The 19,815-nt window shown below is 36.9% G+C and overlaps 4 protein-coding genes across 4 annotated transcripts; 2 read left to right on the top strand and 2 right to left on the bottom strand.

Annotated features, from left to right (window-relative positions):
* Positions 1-1,691: 1,691 nt before the first annotated feature.
* GCK72_024199 (uncharacterized protein) lies at positions 1,692-3,195 on the bottom strand (the record flags this gene model as incomplete). The annotated part of the gene is made up of 4 exons (XM_053735766.1): positions 1,692-1,818; positions 2,234-2,274; positions 2,532-2,620; positions 3,138-3,195. 4 exons carry the CDS (start codon positions 3,193-3,195, stop codon positions 1,692-1,694), a joined length of 315 nt encoding a protein of 104 aa, XP_053579332.1.
* A 6,788-nt stretch (positions 3,196-9,983) lies between these two features.
* Positions 9,984-15,633, top strand: GCK72_024198 (uncharacterized protein; the record flags this gene model as incomplete). Its single annotated transcript, XM_053735765.1, has 13 exons — positions 9,984-10,025; positions 10,189-10,335; positions 10,383-10,544; positions 11,374-11,575; positions 11,904-12,059; positions 13,698-13,962; positions 14,010-14,145; positions 14,195-14,345; positions 14,896-14,976; positions 15,025-15,130; positions 15,178-15,291; positions 15,336-15,504; positions 15,568-15,633. 13 exons carry the CDS (start codon positions 9,984-9,986, stop codon positions 15,631-15,633), a joined length of 1,797 nt encoding a protein of 598 aa, XP_053579331.1.
* A 980-nt stretch (positions 15,634-16,613) lies between these two features.
* On the top strand, positions 16,614-17,431 carry GCK72_024197 (uncharacterized protein; the record flags this gene model as incomplete). Its single annotated transcript, XM_053735764.1, has 3 exons — positions 16,614-16,734; positions 16,782-16,888; positions 17,315-17,431. 3 exons carry the CDS (start codon positions 16,614-16,616, stop codon positions 17,429-17,431), a joined length of 345 nt encoding a protein of 114 aa, XP_053579330.1.
* A 228-nt stretch (positions 17,432-17,659) lies between these two features.
* GCK72_024196 (uncharacterized protein) lies at positions 17,660-18,742 on the bottom strand (the record flags this gene model as incomplete). Its single annotated transcript, XM_003118222.2, has 5 exons — positions 17,660-17,799; positions 17,846-17,963; positions 18,025-18,150; positions 18,201-18,281; positions 18,554-18,742. 5 exons carry the CDS (start codon positions 18,740-18,742, stop codon positions 17,660-17,662), a joined length of 654 nt encoding a protein of 217 aa, XP_003118270.1.
* Between the last annotated feature and the right edge of the window lie 1,073 nt (positions 18,743-19,815).

Raw genomic sequence — 19,815 nt, 5'->3', positions numbered from 1 at the left:
AAGCCACGGAATGAAAACACCACATGGAACACTGCAAAGAATGAATTGAAAACTGAAGACTAAAAACTGTTTCTATTGACTTTTTTACTAAACAAAACATACAAACGTTTATATTTTTTGAATCAAAACACTACTAGAAGAAACTAGGAAGACTCTGGCCAACCAGGAAGCTGCAAACCACGAAAAAAAGAAAAACAACCCGTCAGCAGCAAATTGGGACAAACATCAGTTCCAGCAACTCATTGGATCTCGTCTTGTTTACCCCGGTAATTCATTGTTCTATGTGTTTGGTCCGGTCGTTTTACATTTTCTTTCTCTCTCAATCAGTTTCCTGCATTCCTGATGCAAAAATGATCTTGTTCTGCATGGTCTTTCGAACATATGACACAGAAGACGTAGTGATTCTGATGCAATTCTTCAGCCACGCGAGGACATCAGGAGAGGATACCCCCCCCCCCCCCCCCCATTTCCGTCGTTGTCGTTGAAATTTGGTTTTTTGTTGTTTTTCACAAGTTTTTAGATAAGATGATAAGGGAGAACTGGGTGAAGAAACGCGATCAAACCAACACAACGGGGCTACTGTAATTTTCGGAACGAAAACTAACGTCACAGAGAAAAACGAACACGTTGGTAAAGAAGATGCCATCAGCTGTTGCAGGAAGCTCGAAGAAAACGTGCGCAATGAAAAAAACTTTTTTCGCTGGTGAAAAGAGAAAAAAAGAGAAGAAGCACGGAGGCAAGAGGTTAGAGGCCGGGTCAGTGCTCACGCCGATGAGCAAGCAAATGAGCAAGTTCAAACCTTCAAACCTCTTGACCTCGACAGGGAAACTTATTTTGCTAAGGATTTGGAGTAGGGGCTAAATTGCAAAACGTTTATCTGCCTTGTTACAACAGTTTCACCTGTTCCAAAATTTTTTTTTCTACAATTTCTATCTCTCGTTTTCCCATTGTTACAAGTGCCAACAACAATTGAAAATCTGATAATGCACTATCTGAAAGTTTTGAAAATAAAAACAAACGATGACCAATGTGTGACCAAGATGTTTAAATTTCAAATAAGAGAGCACGAGATATCAGTCAGCATGAAACAGAGAGACAGGTCTTTGAACCTTTGATTTTCGTTTATGATCCGGAGACTGTGTACCTAATTTCGAATTCCTTCTCACTTTCTATGAACATCGTGATAATAAATCTACAACTTCCGGTGTTTCTCCTAATTCTACGTCTGTTTTGTCAATGACAGACGCACGCCATCATTGTACTCGTCTTCTTCAACATTTTTTGTCTTCTCCACGCGGTCTACGATGTTTATAACTGCCTTGATCGAAAAAGGGGTTTCCTGGACGAATCAAACGTCTTCTAACGACCGATCGCACGTCGTCATTGGTTCAAAAAATCAGACCGACAACGGCGAGTGTGGTATGAAAAAGAAGATGAGATTATCTTTTTTAAAAACAAGGGAGGAAACTCTTCTAGGGAAGTTTTCGCCGATTCAATCTTATCATTTGCTGAATTAAATCAGATAGGAAAGGGCATTTGATAAAGATGACCGGTGCGTAGACTACAGACTGCAAAAAAGGACTTCGAGATTCCGTTGGCTACCTTTTTATATGGAATATGACGAAGGGGATGAGCTTTCAAAACAAAGATTTTAGATTATCTCCGACAGGATTATCTTTGAATGCTAATTCCTAAAACGTGCTCTGATTTGGATTACGGTAGAAAATAGCTAACGGGAAATCAGATCCTTCCTGGTTGCAGATACAGTAATACTTGAATAAATGAGACCAGAGATTTGGATGTTGTCTAGACTTCAGGCTGGACTTGTAACTACCCAAATAAAATTAAAATTTGAATTTGTTGACAGGAATACTGTTGGGGATCTAAAGGGCATTTGTTGCGCACTACTTTTTTTAAATCTCTTGGCAAACACAAATGAAAGAGCATCTAATTCTGATGTTTTAGAAAAACTGATTTAGAGAAGAAAAGAAACCGCCAAGAAAAAGAGGGTAAAAACGTTTCTGAATGTACCCAACTTGGCAATCCTTTTCTACTTTTCTCAGTGCGAGTCCTCCCGCCCCAAAAAAAAGCATTGTTTGAACTCTGTTTTTGCTGCAATGTCTGCGTAAACTATTTCTTCATCTGTGCCTGCGTCACACATTTCCGATAAACACATTCATAGAAGACTAGGATTGAGGAACTAAACGGGGCCCAGTTTGATAAATTGACTGACCTGACGTTCTTATCCTGGAACTCGTTCTCACGACGGAGCGCCTGCAAAGTACGAGACGTTTGAGTCTGTTTTTTTTACTTCAATCTAGGTTCTCTGTTCACAACTTAAATGTTTTATAATCTTTAGTCTTTTTTATGGAAAAAAGTTCAAGACAATTGGTTTTTTGGTTGATGGGAACAAAAAACAGAAAGCAGACACACGGAACTTTCTCTCCAAAAGGAGTCAACAAAAAACGAGTGTCTTTAAGAATTTCGTAATCATTGAACATATGACTCTTTGTTCTAGAAACTCGGGTTACCTGGAGATTAGGATGCGAGGACACAGGTGTCTTGAGTCCCTCGTGGACGTGTTGCAAGTTGGACATGATCTTGTTAAGAGACGGATGAGCTGAAACATTGCAAATGTCAGTCTGAAACCTGGTGGGATGTTTTATTGGAGATTACATCCAGAATATTCATGATGTTTCGAAAGGTGGTTGGCCATCAAAAGTTTGTGAAGTTTCGGGTCCATTTTTCAGCTTTTTGATAAAGATACCAGCAATCAGAATTTCAGAACTTCTCAGAATTTCAGATTGTAGACGAAAGATGAGAGCAAAAATGGTTGATGCAAAAGGTAGTATTCGAAAATTGGTTTGAATAAAGAATCGGATCGAAAATGAAATTGGTAATCGATCTCGATTGAAAGTTGTTGTGAAAATCGGTAGGGGGCAGAGTGAAAAGAGCTAGCCTCGAGGTTCTGTTTTGACACAAATAGGGGCGGAGAGGGTGGAGAGGACAAAAAACAAGGCGGGCCATGTGCAGGCGACAGACAGTGGACAACAACAAAATTTATGAAAAGTGCGACCCAGGAGGTCATCAACATATATGGGAATGAGTGAAGAGTGTGGGAGAGATAAAAAGAGTACCTTCATCCTGACTGACGAGAAAATGTGGAATGTCGAGGTGCGGGTCACTTTTGCTCATTGTGCGGAGAGACACTTTCTGAATATTTTATTGTTGAGTCTTAAGAATAGAAAAAAAAATTGATGTGTGATTTCTAAAAATAAAGAAAAATACAACTTGCAGATAGAAACAGAAAACATAATGACGATTAATTGTAGTCCGTCAGAAACGGTTACATCTACGAGCTGCTGAGCAAATTTTAAATTTCCGGAGAAAATAAACATTTGCACGCTTTTTAATGCGTGCCGCTTGTTTATGTGAACTTTGAATCTCACGTTAATCGTGGAGGGTATAGAGTGTTCTTGTCTTGGATATAATCAGGATTTTATGGTTTTTACAAATCCTTCTACTTTTCTAAGTCATTCAAACTAACTTTGAATGGCTTCTACATTTGAATGCAGAGATTAGAGGATTATGTTACATGTTGGTTTTTTTCCATTTTTCGGATAGGAAATTTTCTTCAAAATGATTTATTCTTGTAAGACAGGGAAAAACCTGATCAAACGTTTGTAAAACTATGTGAAAAGTGTATGAGTGTAGTTCATGGATATTTCATATGTGTTGTTCTCATCTGCATTATCTATCTTTATATCTACATATTTTGGTCAAACATTCAAAGGTCAGATGTCCAGACAGATTGGGAGACTTTGAATTTTGTAACAATCAAAAATAATCTCTAGCCTACATTGTATATTAGCTTAGACTAACGATCAGCTTTTCCTATATGGAAACAGAAAAGGAATCGTCATGTGTTCGCTTTCAACAGGACAATTCTTCTCTGAAAACCGATTCCGAACGAAATGTATGTTTTATAGTCGCATTGTTCGTTGGAAACATCAAAAGAAAAGAAACATAAAAAAAGAAAATAAGAAACGAACGAAAGTGAAATATATGTACTTTGAAAGATAAAACATACCGGAGGGTTCATAAGATCTACTGGATGTTGATGTTCGTGATCGTCATGGTGATGATGATCATGGTGATGAAAGAATCCGTCGTGTCCGATTGAGTTCATTTTTAGGTAGATATTGCAGATGTAGAGTTTTGAATATCTGAAACTGAAATTCTAAAACAATCACGTCATAGAAAGTTGTCGGAAAAACCAAACTTCAAAGAAAACAACGTAAAAGGGCAAAACATCAGCATGGTACAAAAAACAGGTGTTCGTGTGGAAATGTGTCTAGGAAAACAAGCAAGAACAAAGAAACTTCTGCGAAAATTTGTTTCCAATTTCTGTCTACCAGATGTTAAATAGTACGAGTCATAAGATTCGTGTTGAATTTTTCTGAATAACAACACCTGTGACCAAAAATGAAAATCTACTATAGAAGCCGAGAATAAAACAGAATAATAAGAAATAAAAATGGGGAGTTTCAAATATAGAATAATATCTTATATCAACTACTTAAATTTCATGAATAACAAGGAACTAGAAATAGAAAGAGTACTAGCAATTTAACGAGATCAAGTAAGAAAACAAAAAAACGAAGAAAATGATGGGTATCTATCTATCTCGTCTGTTTTTGTGGTGTCTCAAAAAATGGATCCTCAAAAAAACAACCAAACTCCTTCTCAATTTGGAACATGAGAACGATCAAGCTGCATGTTGTATGTATGTTGCATAGTTAGGGTTAGTGAGAGAAAGAACGTAAATCATAATTACACAAAGTTTTGAACAAAACTTGTTCTCAAAGAAATGTTTCATCGCAAAAGTACTTGATAGAAAATAATTTATAACGCTTTAAATAACAAGTTTTTCCAAATCATACTTGTAGTTTGACCAGCAGTCAACAAGTTCTGAATGATAAAAATTCAACAAACACAATAAGTTTAAAAGTATCAATTTGGTTCTTAATATTCATATTAATTGTATACCCCATTTGATCTTCTAATATTGGTCAATCGAATTGAAAAGTCATTGAAAAAAGAAAAGAAGTTATTGTGAGAAAGTTTCTTTCTAAAACTTCACAATGACTTTATATTGCCAACAAACTAAATCTTATGATTCAAAAAACACCTGAAAACAAAAACAGTGAACCTCATGTTTCATTCAGATGAAATCATCCGAATTTGTTAAATAGACAGTTTTGTGTTCTCGAACTTTCTTCGACCAGAAAATGGTTGCCTATTCAGGAAACAATCAAAACTCAAGTAATCAAAAGAAACAACAAGGAAACACTTCAAAAGTGAAGTCAATTCGTAATGAATAAATGTGTAAATATAAAAAAGGTTCTTTTTGTGTCTTTTGCGTCTCTCCTATCTTCAACGTGTGTTGTATCTTGCGTGAAAAGCCGATAGAGTGGCGAGAAACAACTGACAAGACAGACGAAAAAGACTTGTTTTTAAAAATGAAGGTTTGAACTCTGGAGGAAATTAGTGCAAAGAATCGGGCAAAGTTTCAAATTTGTCTGGAGAGACTATTTGATCCTGTTTTTCACGTTTCATATTAACTTGTATACACCTATAGTTTCAGTAGCACTTATACGTCATTTTGATTCAGTGATGTACTAATGTGACCCGATCTCTTTCTTTATTCTGAGAATCGATCACAGATCAGATTTTGTCGGTGAAATTTTTTTTCAAGGTTTTAGAATTTACGACCTTGCAGTATTGCTAAGCATGGTTTTTCAACAAGAGTGCAACCTTAACCAAGAAATCACAATAAAAGCAAATGAATAGGAAATAAGAAGGAAGTGAACAGAAAATTGGGGCTGAAGAACACATTGCGAATTAGTAAGATGGAACACAGATCAATGATGTAATGGAACGCAATGAATGAAGTGACATCGATCACTCGTATTCACAATTGGCCCCACCCATGCTGTAATCACATGTAGACAAATGTTGTTTAATAAAAAAACGAAACGATGTGACGCAGTGAAACTTTGGATCATAGCAAGTGAAGTTGTTTTATTGATACTCATATAGTAGCCGAGGTTTTAAGCGAGTGTGCCACAAATGAATGACTTCTCAAGTGATTGAAGAGACAGAAAGATCTCTGGCGTTGTTTTTATGATACAGATCATTGTGGGCTACGTTTTAGTCGCCTTGGCTGATTTGTTTTGAACGTTAGATCATTTATTGACAAGTTGAAAGCGGAAGAAGAAGAAACTGGATGTTATAATTTGCTTATTTTAATTCACCATTTGCTATGTTTAGTGAACTTGAGAAAATGATAAGAATGACAAAATTTTGATCAAACTATTGAGGTGTATTATTTCCAATTTCTTGGGAATTATTCCATGTTATGATTTCCAATTGACACTAAAAGTTAAAACGATAAAAACATTTATTTGCGAACTTTCCAATAAACTTCAAAGATTTCTTGATTTGTCTTATTTTTGAACGTATCAAAATTTCTGCTCACTTCGTTTCAAAAACCACAATGACTATTGAAAACTTTGATCATAACGGCATAAAATATCAATTCATTCACGTGAATTGTTTTACTTTTAAGAATTAACAACAATCGGACTAGAAATAATCAGTTCTTTGTTATCAAAAGTCTTTGTTGACTGATATGACCAGAGAACGCACTGAATACACTCAATCTGATAGAAATTTCTGGGATAAAGTGCATTATTCTGGGGAAAAGAGAAAGACCTGAACACAAGCGCTGAGAGTATTATTAGCATCGAGCGATAAGATCATACTTCACTCGCGTCACCTGTTGAATGAAACATCTCGACGATATGTCAGATTGTCTGCGGGGGGCTATTTGAAAAATTGAGTTGGAAATTGAGGTCGTGGTCACACCTTCTAATTGTTAATCAGATGTGATGAAATGATTAAAACAGTTATGTTTGACCTGAAATTGAATTTATTCAGACACTGCAACGATCAAAATTTTAGAAACAGTATATACTAATCACCCACTCCCGGATAAAAAAATAAGCAAGGTCTTATCATTGCTTTGACAAAACTTTGATGGATGTTACCGTAAAACCTTCAATAAAGGTGCCTCAGCAAAGCTTATTTTCCGTGGCATGTCTTTTTTCATGAAGGAGTTATTAAACAATTGCCAACAGACAAAATATAGCTGAATATTTATAAAATATTTCTTCAGTATGAAAACACTTGATAACTCTTAAAGCAGAGATATTGTGCTCTAAATTTTTGCTACTGGGGGCTCCTCTATTAGAGGTTTAACAGTAGTATGAATTCTTAAATAATTACCGTCTCAAATCTTCAAAACAAACTTGTTTCCTTCACCGCGCTACTACTTTTCAAAACTCTATGGGCGTAGTTCTCAAATTTGTTAAAACCGTGAAAAAGATACCTCAGTTAATATCATAAGTTCACGGTCTACTGCCGGATTGTGTTAAAGGCATATCTAATTTATTAACACCCTGCGGCAGCAGATTGTGTCTATATTAGTGCTCAATGATTTTGCAAGCGTAGAATCGGACTATCTCCTATTATAATCCACAGCCTTACAAGAACACATCGTTCACTTGAATGACCAGGTTGCTTGTTTTCAGTACCTAGTTAAAGACGAAAACTGTTTACATTTTCTTTTAAGTGTGTAGTAATTTGCACTTTGGCGAAAGCACAAGGAATGACGCACAAAATACTTGCAGAAAAATGATTCTTGGTTTTGGAAACATCCTTCAGATTTTGAAAACGTGTGAGTTCGAACGAGGAAGAAAAACGAGAACGAAGTGTGCCACGACTCCATTTTTCCGGGAAAGTGTCACCACGCGTCGCGTCTTCATTTCGGAGAAATTTTCCAGAAAAAAAGAACTAAATGTCGTTCGGAATAAAACCATGGCAAATAGACGTTCTGCAGATTCATTTTTGTGAAATTGAGTGTTTATTTGAAATTATGAATCTTACAAATATAGTTCTCCGACGGTTTTAGAATTTTCGAATTCATCAGAAAAGTACAAAAGGATTATTGACGCTAAACTCATGTTTCTCTTCTTCTGCTCCCTTAAAAGTACTTGGCTCTACCACATTTTCTCATTTCCGTCTCTGCCAAATATCCTTTCTGTTTTTTTCCTGCTTACTGCCCATTTTTTCTATGGGTCGTTCATTCAAATGATGGTTTTTTTCTTCTTGCTTCTTTTTCTTCCAAACAAGCTCTCAATCATTCGTTCTCATTGTAGGATGTTGTGCCCTGACAAATTAATGAATAACTCATGAATGTCAGCGGTTATTATAACAGAACATTGTCGGAAGGTGGTGGTGGTGGCTCCTCCGTATGTGTCTCTTCCCTAGCTGCCCTCCGCCAATTTAGTTGGGGGGCCCCCTCGACTCCGCCTCTACGGCTCGACGCTCTCCACCTCCTCCCATCAAGGCTCATCTATTCTTTAGCATTCAATGCTTTTCAAAGAAAACATTTTTGAAACATTCATCAGTTTTTCTTGTTTTTCTTTTTTAACCCTCATTTCAAACATTTCTTTCTATTCCTCTCAAATACCCTCATTTCCATATTTTCACTTTTGTTCTTTCCCTACATTTTTCAAAACGCTCGGCTTTTCTTTGTCCAACATCAGATAAGAATTTCTATTAGACTTAGCGATTTTCATCCCAATTTCTTTATTCCACTCTTCTTATTTCTAATACCTAATACGTAAAAGTAATCAAATTCACACTTTACTTTTACTCAAGAATTATCGCACTTTTCCATCAAGAATTTCATTTATTGTCCTCCTTTTCTATTTTGTATTCTTATTCCTTCTCCTCTGCCTTCTGAAGCCATTTCACTAATCTCCTTAAATCGCACAATTCTAACCTATAGAGTTGGCTCAATGAGCCGAGAGCCTTGATTTCCTTACATATTTACCGCGTTCGGGTTTATACGCAAATATCAATTCATGTATTGGTATGTTCTTTGTTTTTAGGTTTTTAGGTTTTTGCTTTTCTCTTTTTTTGTGTGTATGCGTGGGGAACATAGAGTGGTTCTTGAAAATTCTCATTAGGCGAGAAAACCAAGGAATAATTATCACTCCTCGAGTAAGGGTTATTGCGTGTTTTTTCTTTCAGGTTTAATTCACTCAGCGTAGTGTCTAAAAACAAACCATTCTAACGACATACCATAGTTTTCTTAATTCCAAAATGTTCAAATGAAATCTTCAAAATTGTCATTTCTAAATGTCTCAAAGTATTAAGACTCCATCCGTTCGTCGTCAATTACCAACACCCTTCCCATCTTCAGCTAAGCAGTCGTTGCACACCCATTCCCAAATACAATTATAACGGTCCCGTAAGAAATTGGGCTAGGAACGTTTCTTCTAAGAGGAAGAGGACTCATATAAGACATCTGCGCATTACCCAAGCTTTTCTACACCTCTCTATAATCATTACACAATTGCCGCCCGGTACCATGATTATCCAGGTTATCTTCTTCGGCATGCTCATTTCGAATCGAAATTTTTTCCATATATTTTTGGAAGAACCTTCTTGACAATCGTGTAATTGATACGTGTTTTCATTCCGTTCAAAGCAGCGTTCCCTCCGCTTCTCGTAATCCGATATGTCCAGTCACAGAGACCTGCTTCGGGGGTCCCGCGTCGTCGTGTAGTTACCAAGTGCAGATTAGTGTTGCCGACACCTCTCGTGAAACCAAACCAATTTCTTCCTTCTCTCTGACTCGCTTTCTTCTTATTCGGTTTACTCCTTCTACCTTAAACTCCCTTATTTCAGATTTTTCCCTTTTCCCGAAAGCGATGCGAAGGACACATTGAATTCAGAAAAACAACAGATGCCTGTCGTTTTCAAAACCTTTCCCTTATTTTTATTTCTTTTACTACACCCCATTGAACCTCTTCCTTTACTACCATCTCTCATTAAACCATCAACTCCACATGCAAACTCTCAAGCATATGTGGAAACATCCAACGTCACAAGTCAGTTCACGATATACGCATCGAATATCTCAAGTTGTCGGTTCAAAACAGCTGTGATACCTTGCGAATGTTTTCTTCAAGTTTCAAATGACTATCGGTTAGAAGAAAATGGAAAACTAGTAAGACAATGTTATTCATTAAAAAACAAATGGAGAATTTTCAGCTATCTGAGTTTGCCGTTTCCCCACCAGACATCAAAATCTTCACACCGAGCAGTCATGAAATGCTAAACGAGCTGACAGTTCACATTATCCCTAAATTATGTCGAGAAGATGTCTCAGATATTCAACTCGAATATCGTTCCTTCCAAGTGAGTGCATCTGTCACCACTAATTAACCCAACAACTATATTTGCAGGTGTTTCCCGGAGAAGAAGAATCCAGTTGGAAAACTGTAAGCGCCGTCGCAAAAACGTTGAAGGACACCAAGACGAGCCTTATTTTTGGTTGCAAGCACTTCTCGGACCCCGGCTATTATCGTGTGTCAATTCGACTCTCACTGGTCAATTATACGGTGCAGGTAGGTGGTAGAGATTTTTCACGCGACACATGATTGATGGTCGGATGACTTTTGTTTTCTTCCAAAACGTAGTATTTCTTTTCATTATGTCTTCCTGTTAGTTTTCTTTGGAATTAAAGTTAGAATTAGAATATTTGATGATTTCGTGTTGGTTTGACATCTATAGTTGTACGAAAGGATGATTGTATATTCTTTTGTTATGCTCTGCCCCCATACACGATCATGAATGTAGTCGAAAACAAGAAGGGGGAAAAATCTCGCGTCTTGATTATATGGTACTTCCGCACAGCTTTTTCTATACATGTCTACCAGCTCATTTCCTCTCTTCCCATTTTTTTCTACCCCCAATAAATGGAAGAGTGGCGATGTGTGTGTGGACAGAATGAGTGGGTCACAAAAAAAGAGAGAGAAGAATACTCAAGTGGTGGGCTAAATTTCCATCACCTTTAATGGAAGCCGAATTGATAGGCAAGACGTAATTCCCCGGAGACATTGGGTTCGAGAGTTCGAGAAGCGTGCCTTCCAGTACCACTTTAGGCGCAGAAAAACGTGTATGTGGTTTTTGCCTAATGAAAAAAGTTGGAGAAATGAAAATTGCCCTTTTCTCTAGATTAAAGAAAAACTATCGGAGAAAAAGGGTTGTTTCACCAAGCACTCTCTGAGACCAACCACCCGTCACCATGACCCCATAAACCATTAAAAGAAACGAGCAATAATAAATATCAAGTTTTATGAGATCCGGCGTAGTGAGAAGAGAAAGAGCTTGTCCACTCTACACCAAATTGAAAAGTGAGTTATGAAGAAAAATGAATCACACAACATATTACAGGCTGACAAATGGATAGTGGTAAATCGAACGAATCAAAACGCTTTGAGATTACGTGAAGACAGTATCTTCCCACATTGTCAATCAGATTACACAATTGGTTGGAACTTAGCTGAATGCTCGATGGATCATTTACACTATCGGCTCCGAATTCTGGCGGTACCTGAAGGAGCAAAGAATCATGATGATGGAGCAGTATATATCGGTATGTAGGAGGTGTTTCATCATTTCATCCTAAAATGAAAAGACGTAATTGGTTTCGTTTTCGTGATTGAAAATGTTCGTTTCAATTAAAGTGGTCCCCAGTGTGCAGTAACTCAGAAGCCAATTCCATTGTTGCGCAGGAGAAATGAGTGACCGATTGCAACACATCATTTCCTGAAATGCGTAAGATTTAACAGATGAGCTGCTCGTCTCAGAAACGGCGCAACTGGAACGTTATTAATTAGAAGAGTCGCGTTTAGAAACTCGCATTTTGAAATTGAGCACCTAAACAATGGGAATGGGGACAGTTTGCAAATTTTTAATTTCAGAGGAAATTGCAATCGCTCCGGAAATGAATTCTCTGAAAATCAGCTGCTCCCAATTTGATATCATCCATGAGAAGTATTGCTTTGAATTAGTATCTGTCAACCGGAATTCTTCAGTTTCTCACACGTGGCATAGTGTATGTGTCAGTACAGAACCAGGTGCGTTTTTTTTCTTTTTCGTTATTTTTCACTTTCAACCCAAGGGATTTGTTTCTTGTTTGTGCAAGAAACAACAATAATTTGCATATTACGAATGTAAACGAGGGCATTGGCATATGGGGCTTTGGCTATTGAGAAGGCAAGTGGATAGGGGGGTCTTAGACGGAGGACGTCGAGCCAATTGAGCAGGTGACAACACCTAATGGGGCCACCTCAGAGAGATAGACAATCCGCAAGCGATACCGAAAAACTTCCGGAGTCTTCCGGTTTTTTAGACTGGAGGGAGACGAGATGTGAATATTGACTTGCATCAAGCGATTAATAATAGAGCGGCAATAAATTCATAAATTAATAGTCCCCTTTTGGCTTTTGAATCTCACGCTGCAATGGTTAACTTGATTTGCGGCTTTCTCTCTTCCACTCTCGATATTCATAATAATTGAAATTGAGTTATAAATTCTTGCGTTTGCTTCCACCCAAATGCCGCTAATCATATGCACAGTAGGACACCAAAAGCTTCCTTCCTTCTTCAAAAAAGTGCAGATGTTTTCTTTTGAAAGACACTCTGAATGCGCGAGCACATGCAAATGCTGCTCCTAATTATCGACAGCCGTTACCTGCGCTTCTATTGTATGACACGCGTGAAGCAGATGTGCGCCGATGAACCTATGTAGGGTCAAGGAGACACTTGGACATGCAACAATCCATGTCAAATATTGTCGAAATAAAAAAAGTGATACCCGGGTGTTTGCGGACTCAATGCAAAATTATTAAAAATTAGCATTGAGTCCGCAAACACCGGGTATCACTTTTTTTATTTCGACAATAGGTACTTCATTACTGAACAAACATCATCTGGTGATGATGATCACCATGCGCTCTGTAATTATTCCATCAACGGAAAAGGGCAATGTGGAGAATGGGGAAATTGGAAAAACCGCTGACGACAGACAGCTTCATTTGAAACATAATTATCTTCAATGCATGCTATCCCAGAAATGCTCATCAAACTGAGTAAGAAAGTGTTTTGGGTTAGTGTTCCATGAATACAGATGCGCCTCCATTTCTTGAGCACAATATGGTACCAAGTCGAGAAACATTGTCAATTGTTTTGATCTACACCGCCCAACTTGACCTTTGTCGAGCTTTTAGTCGGAAGAGCACCAAATGAATTAATGATGTGACAATGAATGCGAGCAATATTTAGAGATGCAGCTAATAGGTGCGCGAACAGACCAAACAAACATGGAAGTCAAAACTACAAGATGTTTCCATGTTTCTATTGGAGGCTGGGGATTTAGATTGTATCAGTTGTTCGTATTGTTTAAAAGAGCCGGAAGAGAAGACCCTGTCACTTCCTCTACTGAATTCGTTCCGTCATTATTATAAAGTGTCGTCGGAAGGTTCTCAATCTAGCTGTCAAGTGTGCTAATTCACTTCTTATTTCAAGTGGATTGTTTTGCATTGAAATAGTCTCATCATAACTTTAGTTTGGACTGCATAATAATGTTAGTCAGCTATTTGAAACAGCGGGAGCACCCAGGGAAAGTTTGAAATTTGAATGGAAATACTTAAAAGAAAAGAAAAGAAAACACAAATAAAAAGAGTCAAATTTAAAGCTATTGTTTTGTTTTGCAGTTGAAAGGAAGGTCGGAGGATGGTCGGCATGGAGCGAATGGAGTGCTTGCTCAGAAACTTGTGGTATGGGGAGACAGCGAAGAGTACGATTCTGTAATGAACCAGTTCCAAAAAGATCTAAATATTGTGACGGACCACTGATTGAAACACAGGAATGCATGCTTGCAAAGTGTCCAGAAGCAATGATGCCACAAAGTCTGTCCACAAACTGCTCGTGTGGATGTGCATTGTCATCTGAAGCAAGTTCATTTTTTGCGTCTTCAAGGTAACTACAGTTACCCACTTGTCGAAATTCCAAAGATTTCTGTTCAGGCATAGTAGGATGTGCGAAGGAAACCAAACTTGGACTCTTCCGAAAATGGATGGATTCAAGATTTCAGATTTCACTGTGAAAAAGCAAGGAGAGGCAAAAGGAAAACTGTTTTTCTTCCTCAGAGCTCCATATCAGGTTTGTTATTTTATCATATCTCATACAAATCTAACTCAAAGTATCTCAGGAATTGGTTTGGTCTTCTGATTCTCATCAAGAATACCAGTTCTCTCTTCCAATGTCTGCACCAATATTCGTAGTTCTTTGGAGTAAAAGTAACGACACTGCAAGACTGAAACAGATTGATGATGGTTTCACCGTGTCGTATTCTGTTAGAGGTATGTTTATTTTCTGTTATCCATCAAATTTTGTTGCCACATAATATCATCCGTATAATGTACTAGTTCATAATTTATTCTGACAGAAACTTCATTCCAAAAGTCAAGTAGCGTTGGATTTTTGGAATAGTTACTTATGAATGTGGTGACAAGTTAGCCATCATTCGTCGGGACATGTAAACTTAGACCTATTAAATTGTGCGAGACACAGACAAAACGCATTTCTATCTTTTCTCGCTCCTTTTTGGCTCGAAAAATGTGGACTGGGTGGTGGTGGTGTAGGAGCAGCAATTGAGACAACAAGAATGACATGTGTAGAAGGTTTTGACAAGAATGAAATTGGAAGGGATAGTGAAACTAGAAGGGGGAGAATAGAAAACGACGAGGGGTCCGAGAAGCCATCTTCATGTTCTAATTAAAATGCAACACATTCACAACTTGGAATTGAAAAAGAAGAACAAAAAGAAATGTGGGGGAACAGAAAAAAAAAGAACATTGTAAAAAATTATATATGCTGAAAGTTAGAATGACAATGAAGTATTTTTTTCAGATGCTGATTCTTCACCTACCGTTGCCAAAATCAATTCTTGTCAACCTTTCTGTCCGGAAACTATGGCCATAGCTATCATGGGTAACACTTTCCATAATTCGAGCAGAATTTTATATCTTTTTGTTTCAGCTATCATATTCATATGCATCATATTCATACCTCCATTGGTATGTGCAGCGGTAACAGCGTCCCTGAGAAGAAATACAAGTCCTGAAGTTCCACTGATTGATAACAAGTAACACAATTAAAACAGAAAGTAGATCTAAATTCAACTCATTTTAGATATGATTCCGAGATGATTCGCAGTGGGAACACAGAAAGTACTCATGTCAGTTCAAGGAACTATGTCGCCAAACGTAGCATTGGAATTCAACTCAGTGTTCAGAGCACTCCTAGGTATGAAATCAATTGTTTTCTCATTTTTACACATATCCTTTCAGAACTGCTCGTGCCTGTTTATCCCATGAATCTCCACTTCCACCACGTGGCCAATCTTCTCTTAGCGAATGTGATGAACTCGAGTATGATTATTATGATGGTACAACATTTCCGGGTAGTTTTTTGGCACCAGTGCAAGACGTTATGTATTCGCAGATTGATATTGATCAGGTGAGTCACAAAATTGAGATGCTTTACAAATTATTATAAATTTATAAAATTCCATAATTTCAGATTATTGGACAATCGGAGCTCTTCATAAATAGTGCCGAGAAAGCAGATGTTCACACTCAAATTTAACTTCTCTATTTTCAAACTTCACATCATTTGCACTCATCATTTCCGATTGGGAAAACATGATTCATTTGCCTTCTATCAGTTCTAACCTTCTTTTTCACCTTCTTATCTTTTAATTGCGGGAAACAAACTTTGACACCAAAACCTAGTTATATAAATGACTCCTTCTTCTTTAGTGATATTCCAGTTATTCAATTTTTTTTGCCAGTTTCTTTCCATTTGAGCTTAAAATCGAAGCTATCTTTTCATATGTTTTTCCAGGTGTTTTTTCTTCATGTTCTGTTTTTACATGAAATTTCAAAGTGTCAGTGCTAACTCTTCTATTTCAATAAATTATTGTAATGAAAAAACAGGTGAAATGAGTTCAAGAGAACTTAAAACTCAAGTTAGTACGAAGAACAAACATGAGTTTGATTAAATAATAGGACCAGATTATTTTCTTCATTTTTTTGCATGGCGACGGAAGAAAAAAGAAAACAGAAATTATCTGATCGGAGTTCACTCCAATTTCGTAGTGGTTTGTTCTTTCAGTGTTTACTGTTTTCAATCCTCCCTGAATTGTCCGAAAAAAAAGCAATTCAAACGGTTATCCAAACGTAACCATTTTTGCCATAGGTCAAAGCATATAAACTATTTATTCAATTTATAACTACACTTGACCGGTCAAATGCGGTTGAAAGTCTAAAAATACATTCTTGACATATGATAATTCATTTTATTGCGTCAACCTTATCTATTTTCGTGGAGTTCATGACGCTCCACTGGTACTTTGAAATTTAGAACTTTCTATTTTCAACAGCAAGCCTTCCCGCTTTCTGACCGATCAACAAGAAAATCAGAAGCAATTTTTGTTAGAATATGGTTATATGCAAATATTAAACAGCTGTCTGCCATCGATTCCCGCCCACTTCTTTGTGTCCGGAACTCGTATTGTGTTTTTGTTAGGCGTATAAAACTTGTTTTCAATACTACCATTTTCAGAGATGTCACAGTCGTCGACAATATGTACCACATTGGTATTATTCTTGTTTTGTAGCTTTGTATCAACTGCTCCAATAATTTCTTCACAAATGCCACATCAAATGACGAATAAGATTGAAAAATGTGAGCAAATCTACATCTTCCTTATAAGATTTGAATAATCATTACAGCTTGGACAGACGAGCGTCTTTGCGTTTTGAAAATGGGATCATCTTGTCCGAGCGGATTTAAAGAAGATCAACTGAGGCTATCGGTCCAGTCATACGTGAACCCTGAGGTAACTTTCTCGAATGCTTTCCAAAACAAGAGTGCAGTCTTTGAACGGACAAATAAAAAATAGAAGGATTCGTATCACGCGTATTAATATGAGCATTTATGGGAGAAAATTCTAGGAAAAATATAAAGGATTAGGAAAATCAGCATCATACTATTATTGAAAAGGTCAGTGAACAATTTGAAAAATATCAAGATCACCTAAAATTTCGTCAGTTGTCATTTTGTTCAAATTTATATTTTGGTTTGAATTGTTTTCCGCGTCGCGAACTATTTTTGTCTTTTACTGAAACGTATGCTTCCGTAAACTGACAGGTGGCATTGAACCATTCTGTAAACTACGAATGATTTCATTTTCGTAGTTTTGTTTTAATAAAATCATACTTTAGTTGTAGTCTGAACTATCTATCAATGAACATTTCCATTTCAGGACACTGCAAAAAACGGGGACAAGCTGATCATAGAAGGTCAAGGCGGAGAAACATCTTTGCAACGGAATAATTATGATTCTCTGTATATTCTAACGATTACTACATGCTGCAAATAGCTGAAGAATACAGAAATAATGTTTCAGAGGAGAATTGTATCTCGGTGGGCTCTGAATACATTGTACATTTGGTCGGGTTTTTTTATAAAGTATTCAATCTTAAAAACAAACTAAATATGTGTATAATAAAGCATTGCAAATTTCTTTTGTTCGAAAAATCAAAATAATGAGTGAAAATTAACACGTGGATTGCCAATATCGATGCATATACAGATAAGCGGAAAAAGTTTAGACATATTGTGCCTGTCTGACCTCGAACTTGTGAATATCGGTGAAATATCGGTAACATCCACAGACAGCTCGCAGAGCCCAGATGTGAATTCCGAGTTGGAATGATAAGCCTACCAGTGCCGTTAATGCAGTTTTAGCTAGAATCAAACAAATATGAAACATAAACTTGAACCATTAACTTACTGTATTCAGATTGAGACAAAGAGACATCCACAAAAAATTTAAGAATCAGTGTTGTGTTACACGCGACAGATATCAGAATGATAACAATGAGGACAGCAATTCCAAAGGTAATGGATATCTGTAAATACCAGTGTAAAAATAGAAACAGAAATCAGATCTTTGGGTATAAAAATGTTTACCTGTAAAGCAATGAACGCAAACAATAAGTGAGCTTTTTGTTGTAAGATACCAACAAACATATACAGTAATGCAATAATGACGACGATCATAGGTATTGCATAAAGCTTCATATTAGGACGGCGTTGCTGTAATATGATTACCTTCCAGCACCAATAATTACAATTATAAAAAATACCTCTTGTGAAGTAAATACACAATAAACTAGAGTTAGACACACAGCAAGAAGGGCGAAAAATCCGATGGAACAAGTTGCTATCTGAAGAAAGTTGTGAGATACAAACAGAGTCCATGAAATTGAAATTTCATTGAGAAAATTCATTAGGCCTGAACTTTTCGGAATTGCTCAGTGAATTGCCTGGTACATTTTCAAACAACTGTAATCATTTCATCAACTCTATGAGTCAAAAACATATCTCTATAGTGTATGTGAGAAAACAACCAATTTTTTGAAAATAGAAACAAAAAATTGATAACTTATTATTGAGTTAAACGTTATAACATTGTACTATAATTAGATAAAAAACTAACCTTGACATGCATGAATCCAAAACAAGTCTGATAAGTATCATGATGATGATTGAATATGCGAATACTTTGAGTGCTTTTCTGACTCTTCAACGAGCGCATGCTTTTCTGGCTCCGCACAGATCGCAAGCTCTTCATCGAATTATGGTGGGAGAGAACTTTTGGACTGCGAGGACTTTTTGGGCTATCCATTTTCTGAAAGCAAAAACAAAGATTGAAAGAGACAGATTCGAGAAGGAATGTTTTGTGGTTGAGTGTGCGTGGAAGGGCACAAAACGTTAATAAAAAATGAAGATGCGAGATAGCGGCTAAACAACTTGAAGAAAGTTGAGAGTTGCTCTATTAGCATGAATGAGTAATGAAGATGGCAACGACTAATTTATGTTCGGCCACTTTCTCGGACGCATGTCATGTGAAAATCCAAGAGGCAAAAAAAGGAACAGGCTCAGAATGGCAATGAAGAGATATTTTTGTGGAGGAATTAAAGAAATCAATCAAGATTCTTCTCGCGCATCTTTCTCTCCTTTCTAGGCAGATCACGAGATTAGTCAAGTGAGTCGGCACGTAAATCTCTTGCTTTCCGTCCACTCATCGCGTTTTCTAATCTTAAAAGTCTTTGGAACTATCGTTGACGTAAAAACTCTTATGATTGTTATTAATAGTTAATTATTTAATCCTAACGTTTTCTGAAATAAGGTTTTCACTAAGTGTTTCATTTTTATCTTTAAAAAACTTTTTTTCCCGTATCCAAAAATTAAAAGAGATTACATGCTCTTTCCTAATCTTTTTCAATCTGAAATGCCACCAGAGCTCAAAGAGTCAGCAACAAGAAAACTACTTTGCGCGAGAGAAGAGCTGCAAAAAATCAGGACACATGAAAAAGGCGTACACTTCTCCTGATAAATGGTGAAGAATTTTACCTCGGGGAATGATTTTGTACTCGGACCACAGAGAGCAGAAACGGGGAACGAGAAGAGATAAAAGAAACGTTTTTGCTTTAATCTTTCTTGCAAAACACAATTTTTTCATTTGTGATGAATGTTTCCTGCAGAGAAAAAAAACGGACAATCTGGTGATTCAGAGTGAGTCTCAACTCGAGAAGTGGAAACTGGGGGCTCACAAAGCTTGAGAGCTGGGATCTTCTGATGAAAAAAGGATGTGTTATATATAGTAATTGAATATATTTCCGGTCCAAACTTGCAACGCTTTTTTATTCGTGAGAGTTAAACGAAACAATTTTTAAAATGACAGAGGTTTGAGATTGT

This window comes from Caenorhabditis remanei, chromosome X (assembly GCF_010183535.1).
Source record: "Caenorhabditis remanei strain PX506 chromosome X, whole genome shotgun sequence".
NCBI lineage: Eukaryota > Metazoa > Nematoda > Chromadorea > Rhabditida > Rhabditidae > Caenorhabditis > Caenorhabditis remanei.
Note: the sequence above shows the minus strand (reverse complement) of the source record. Positions and strands in the feature narration are given on the sequence as shown.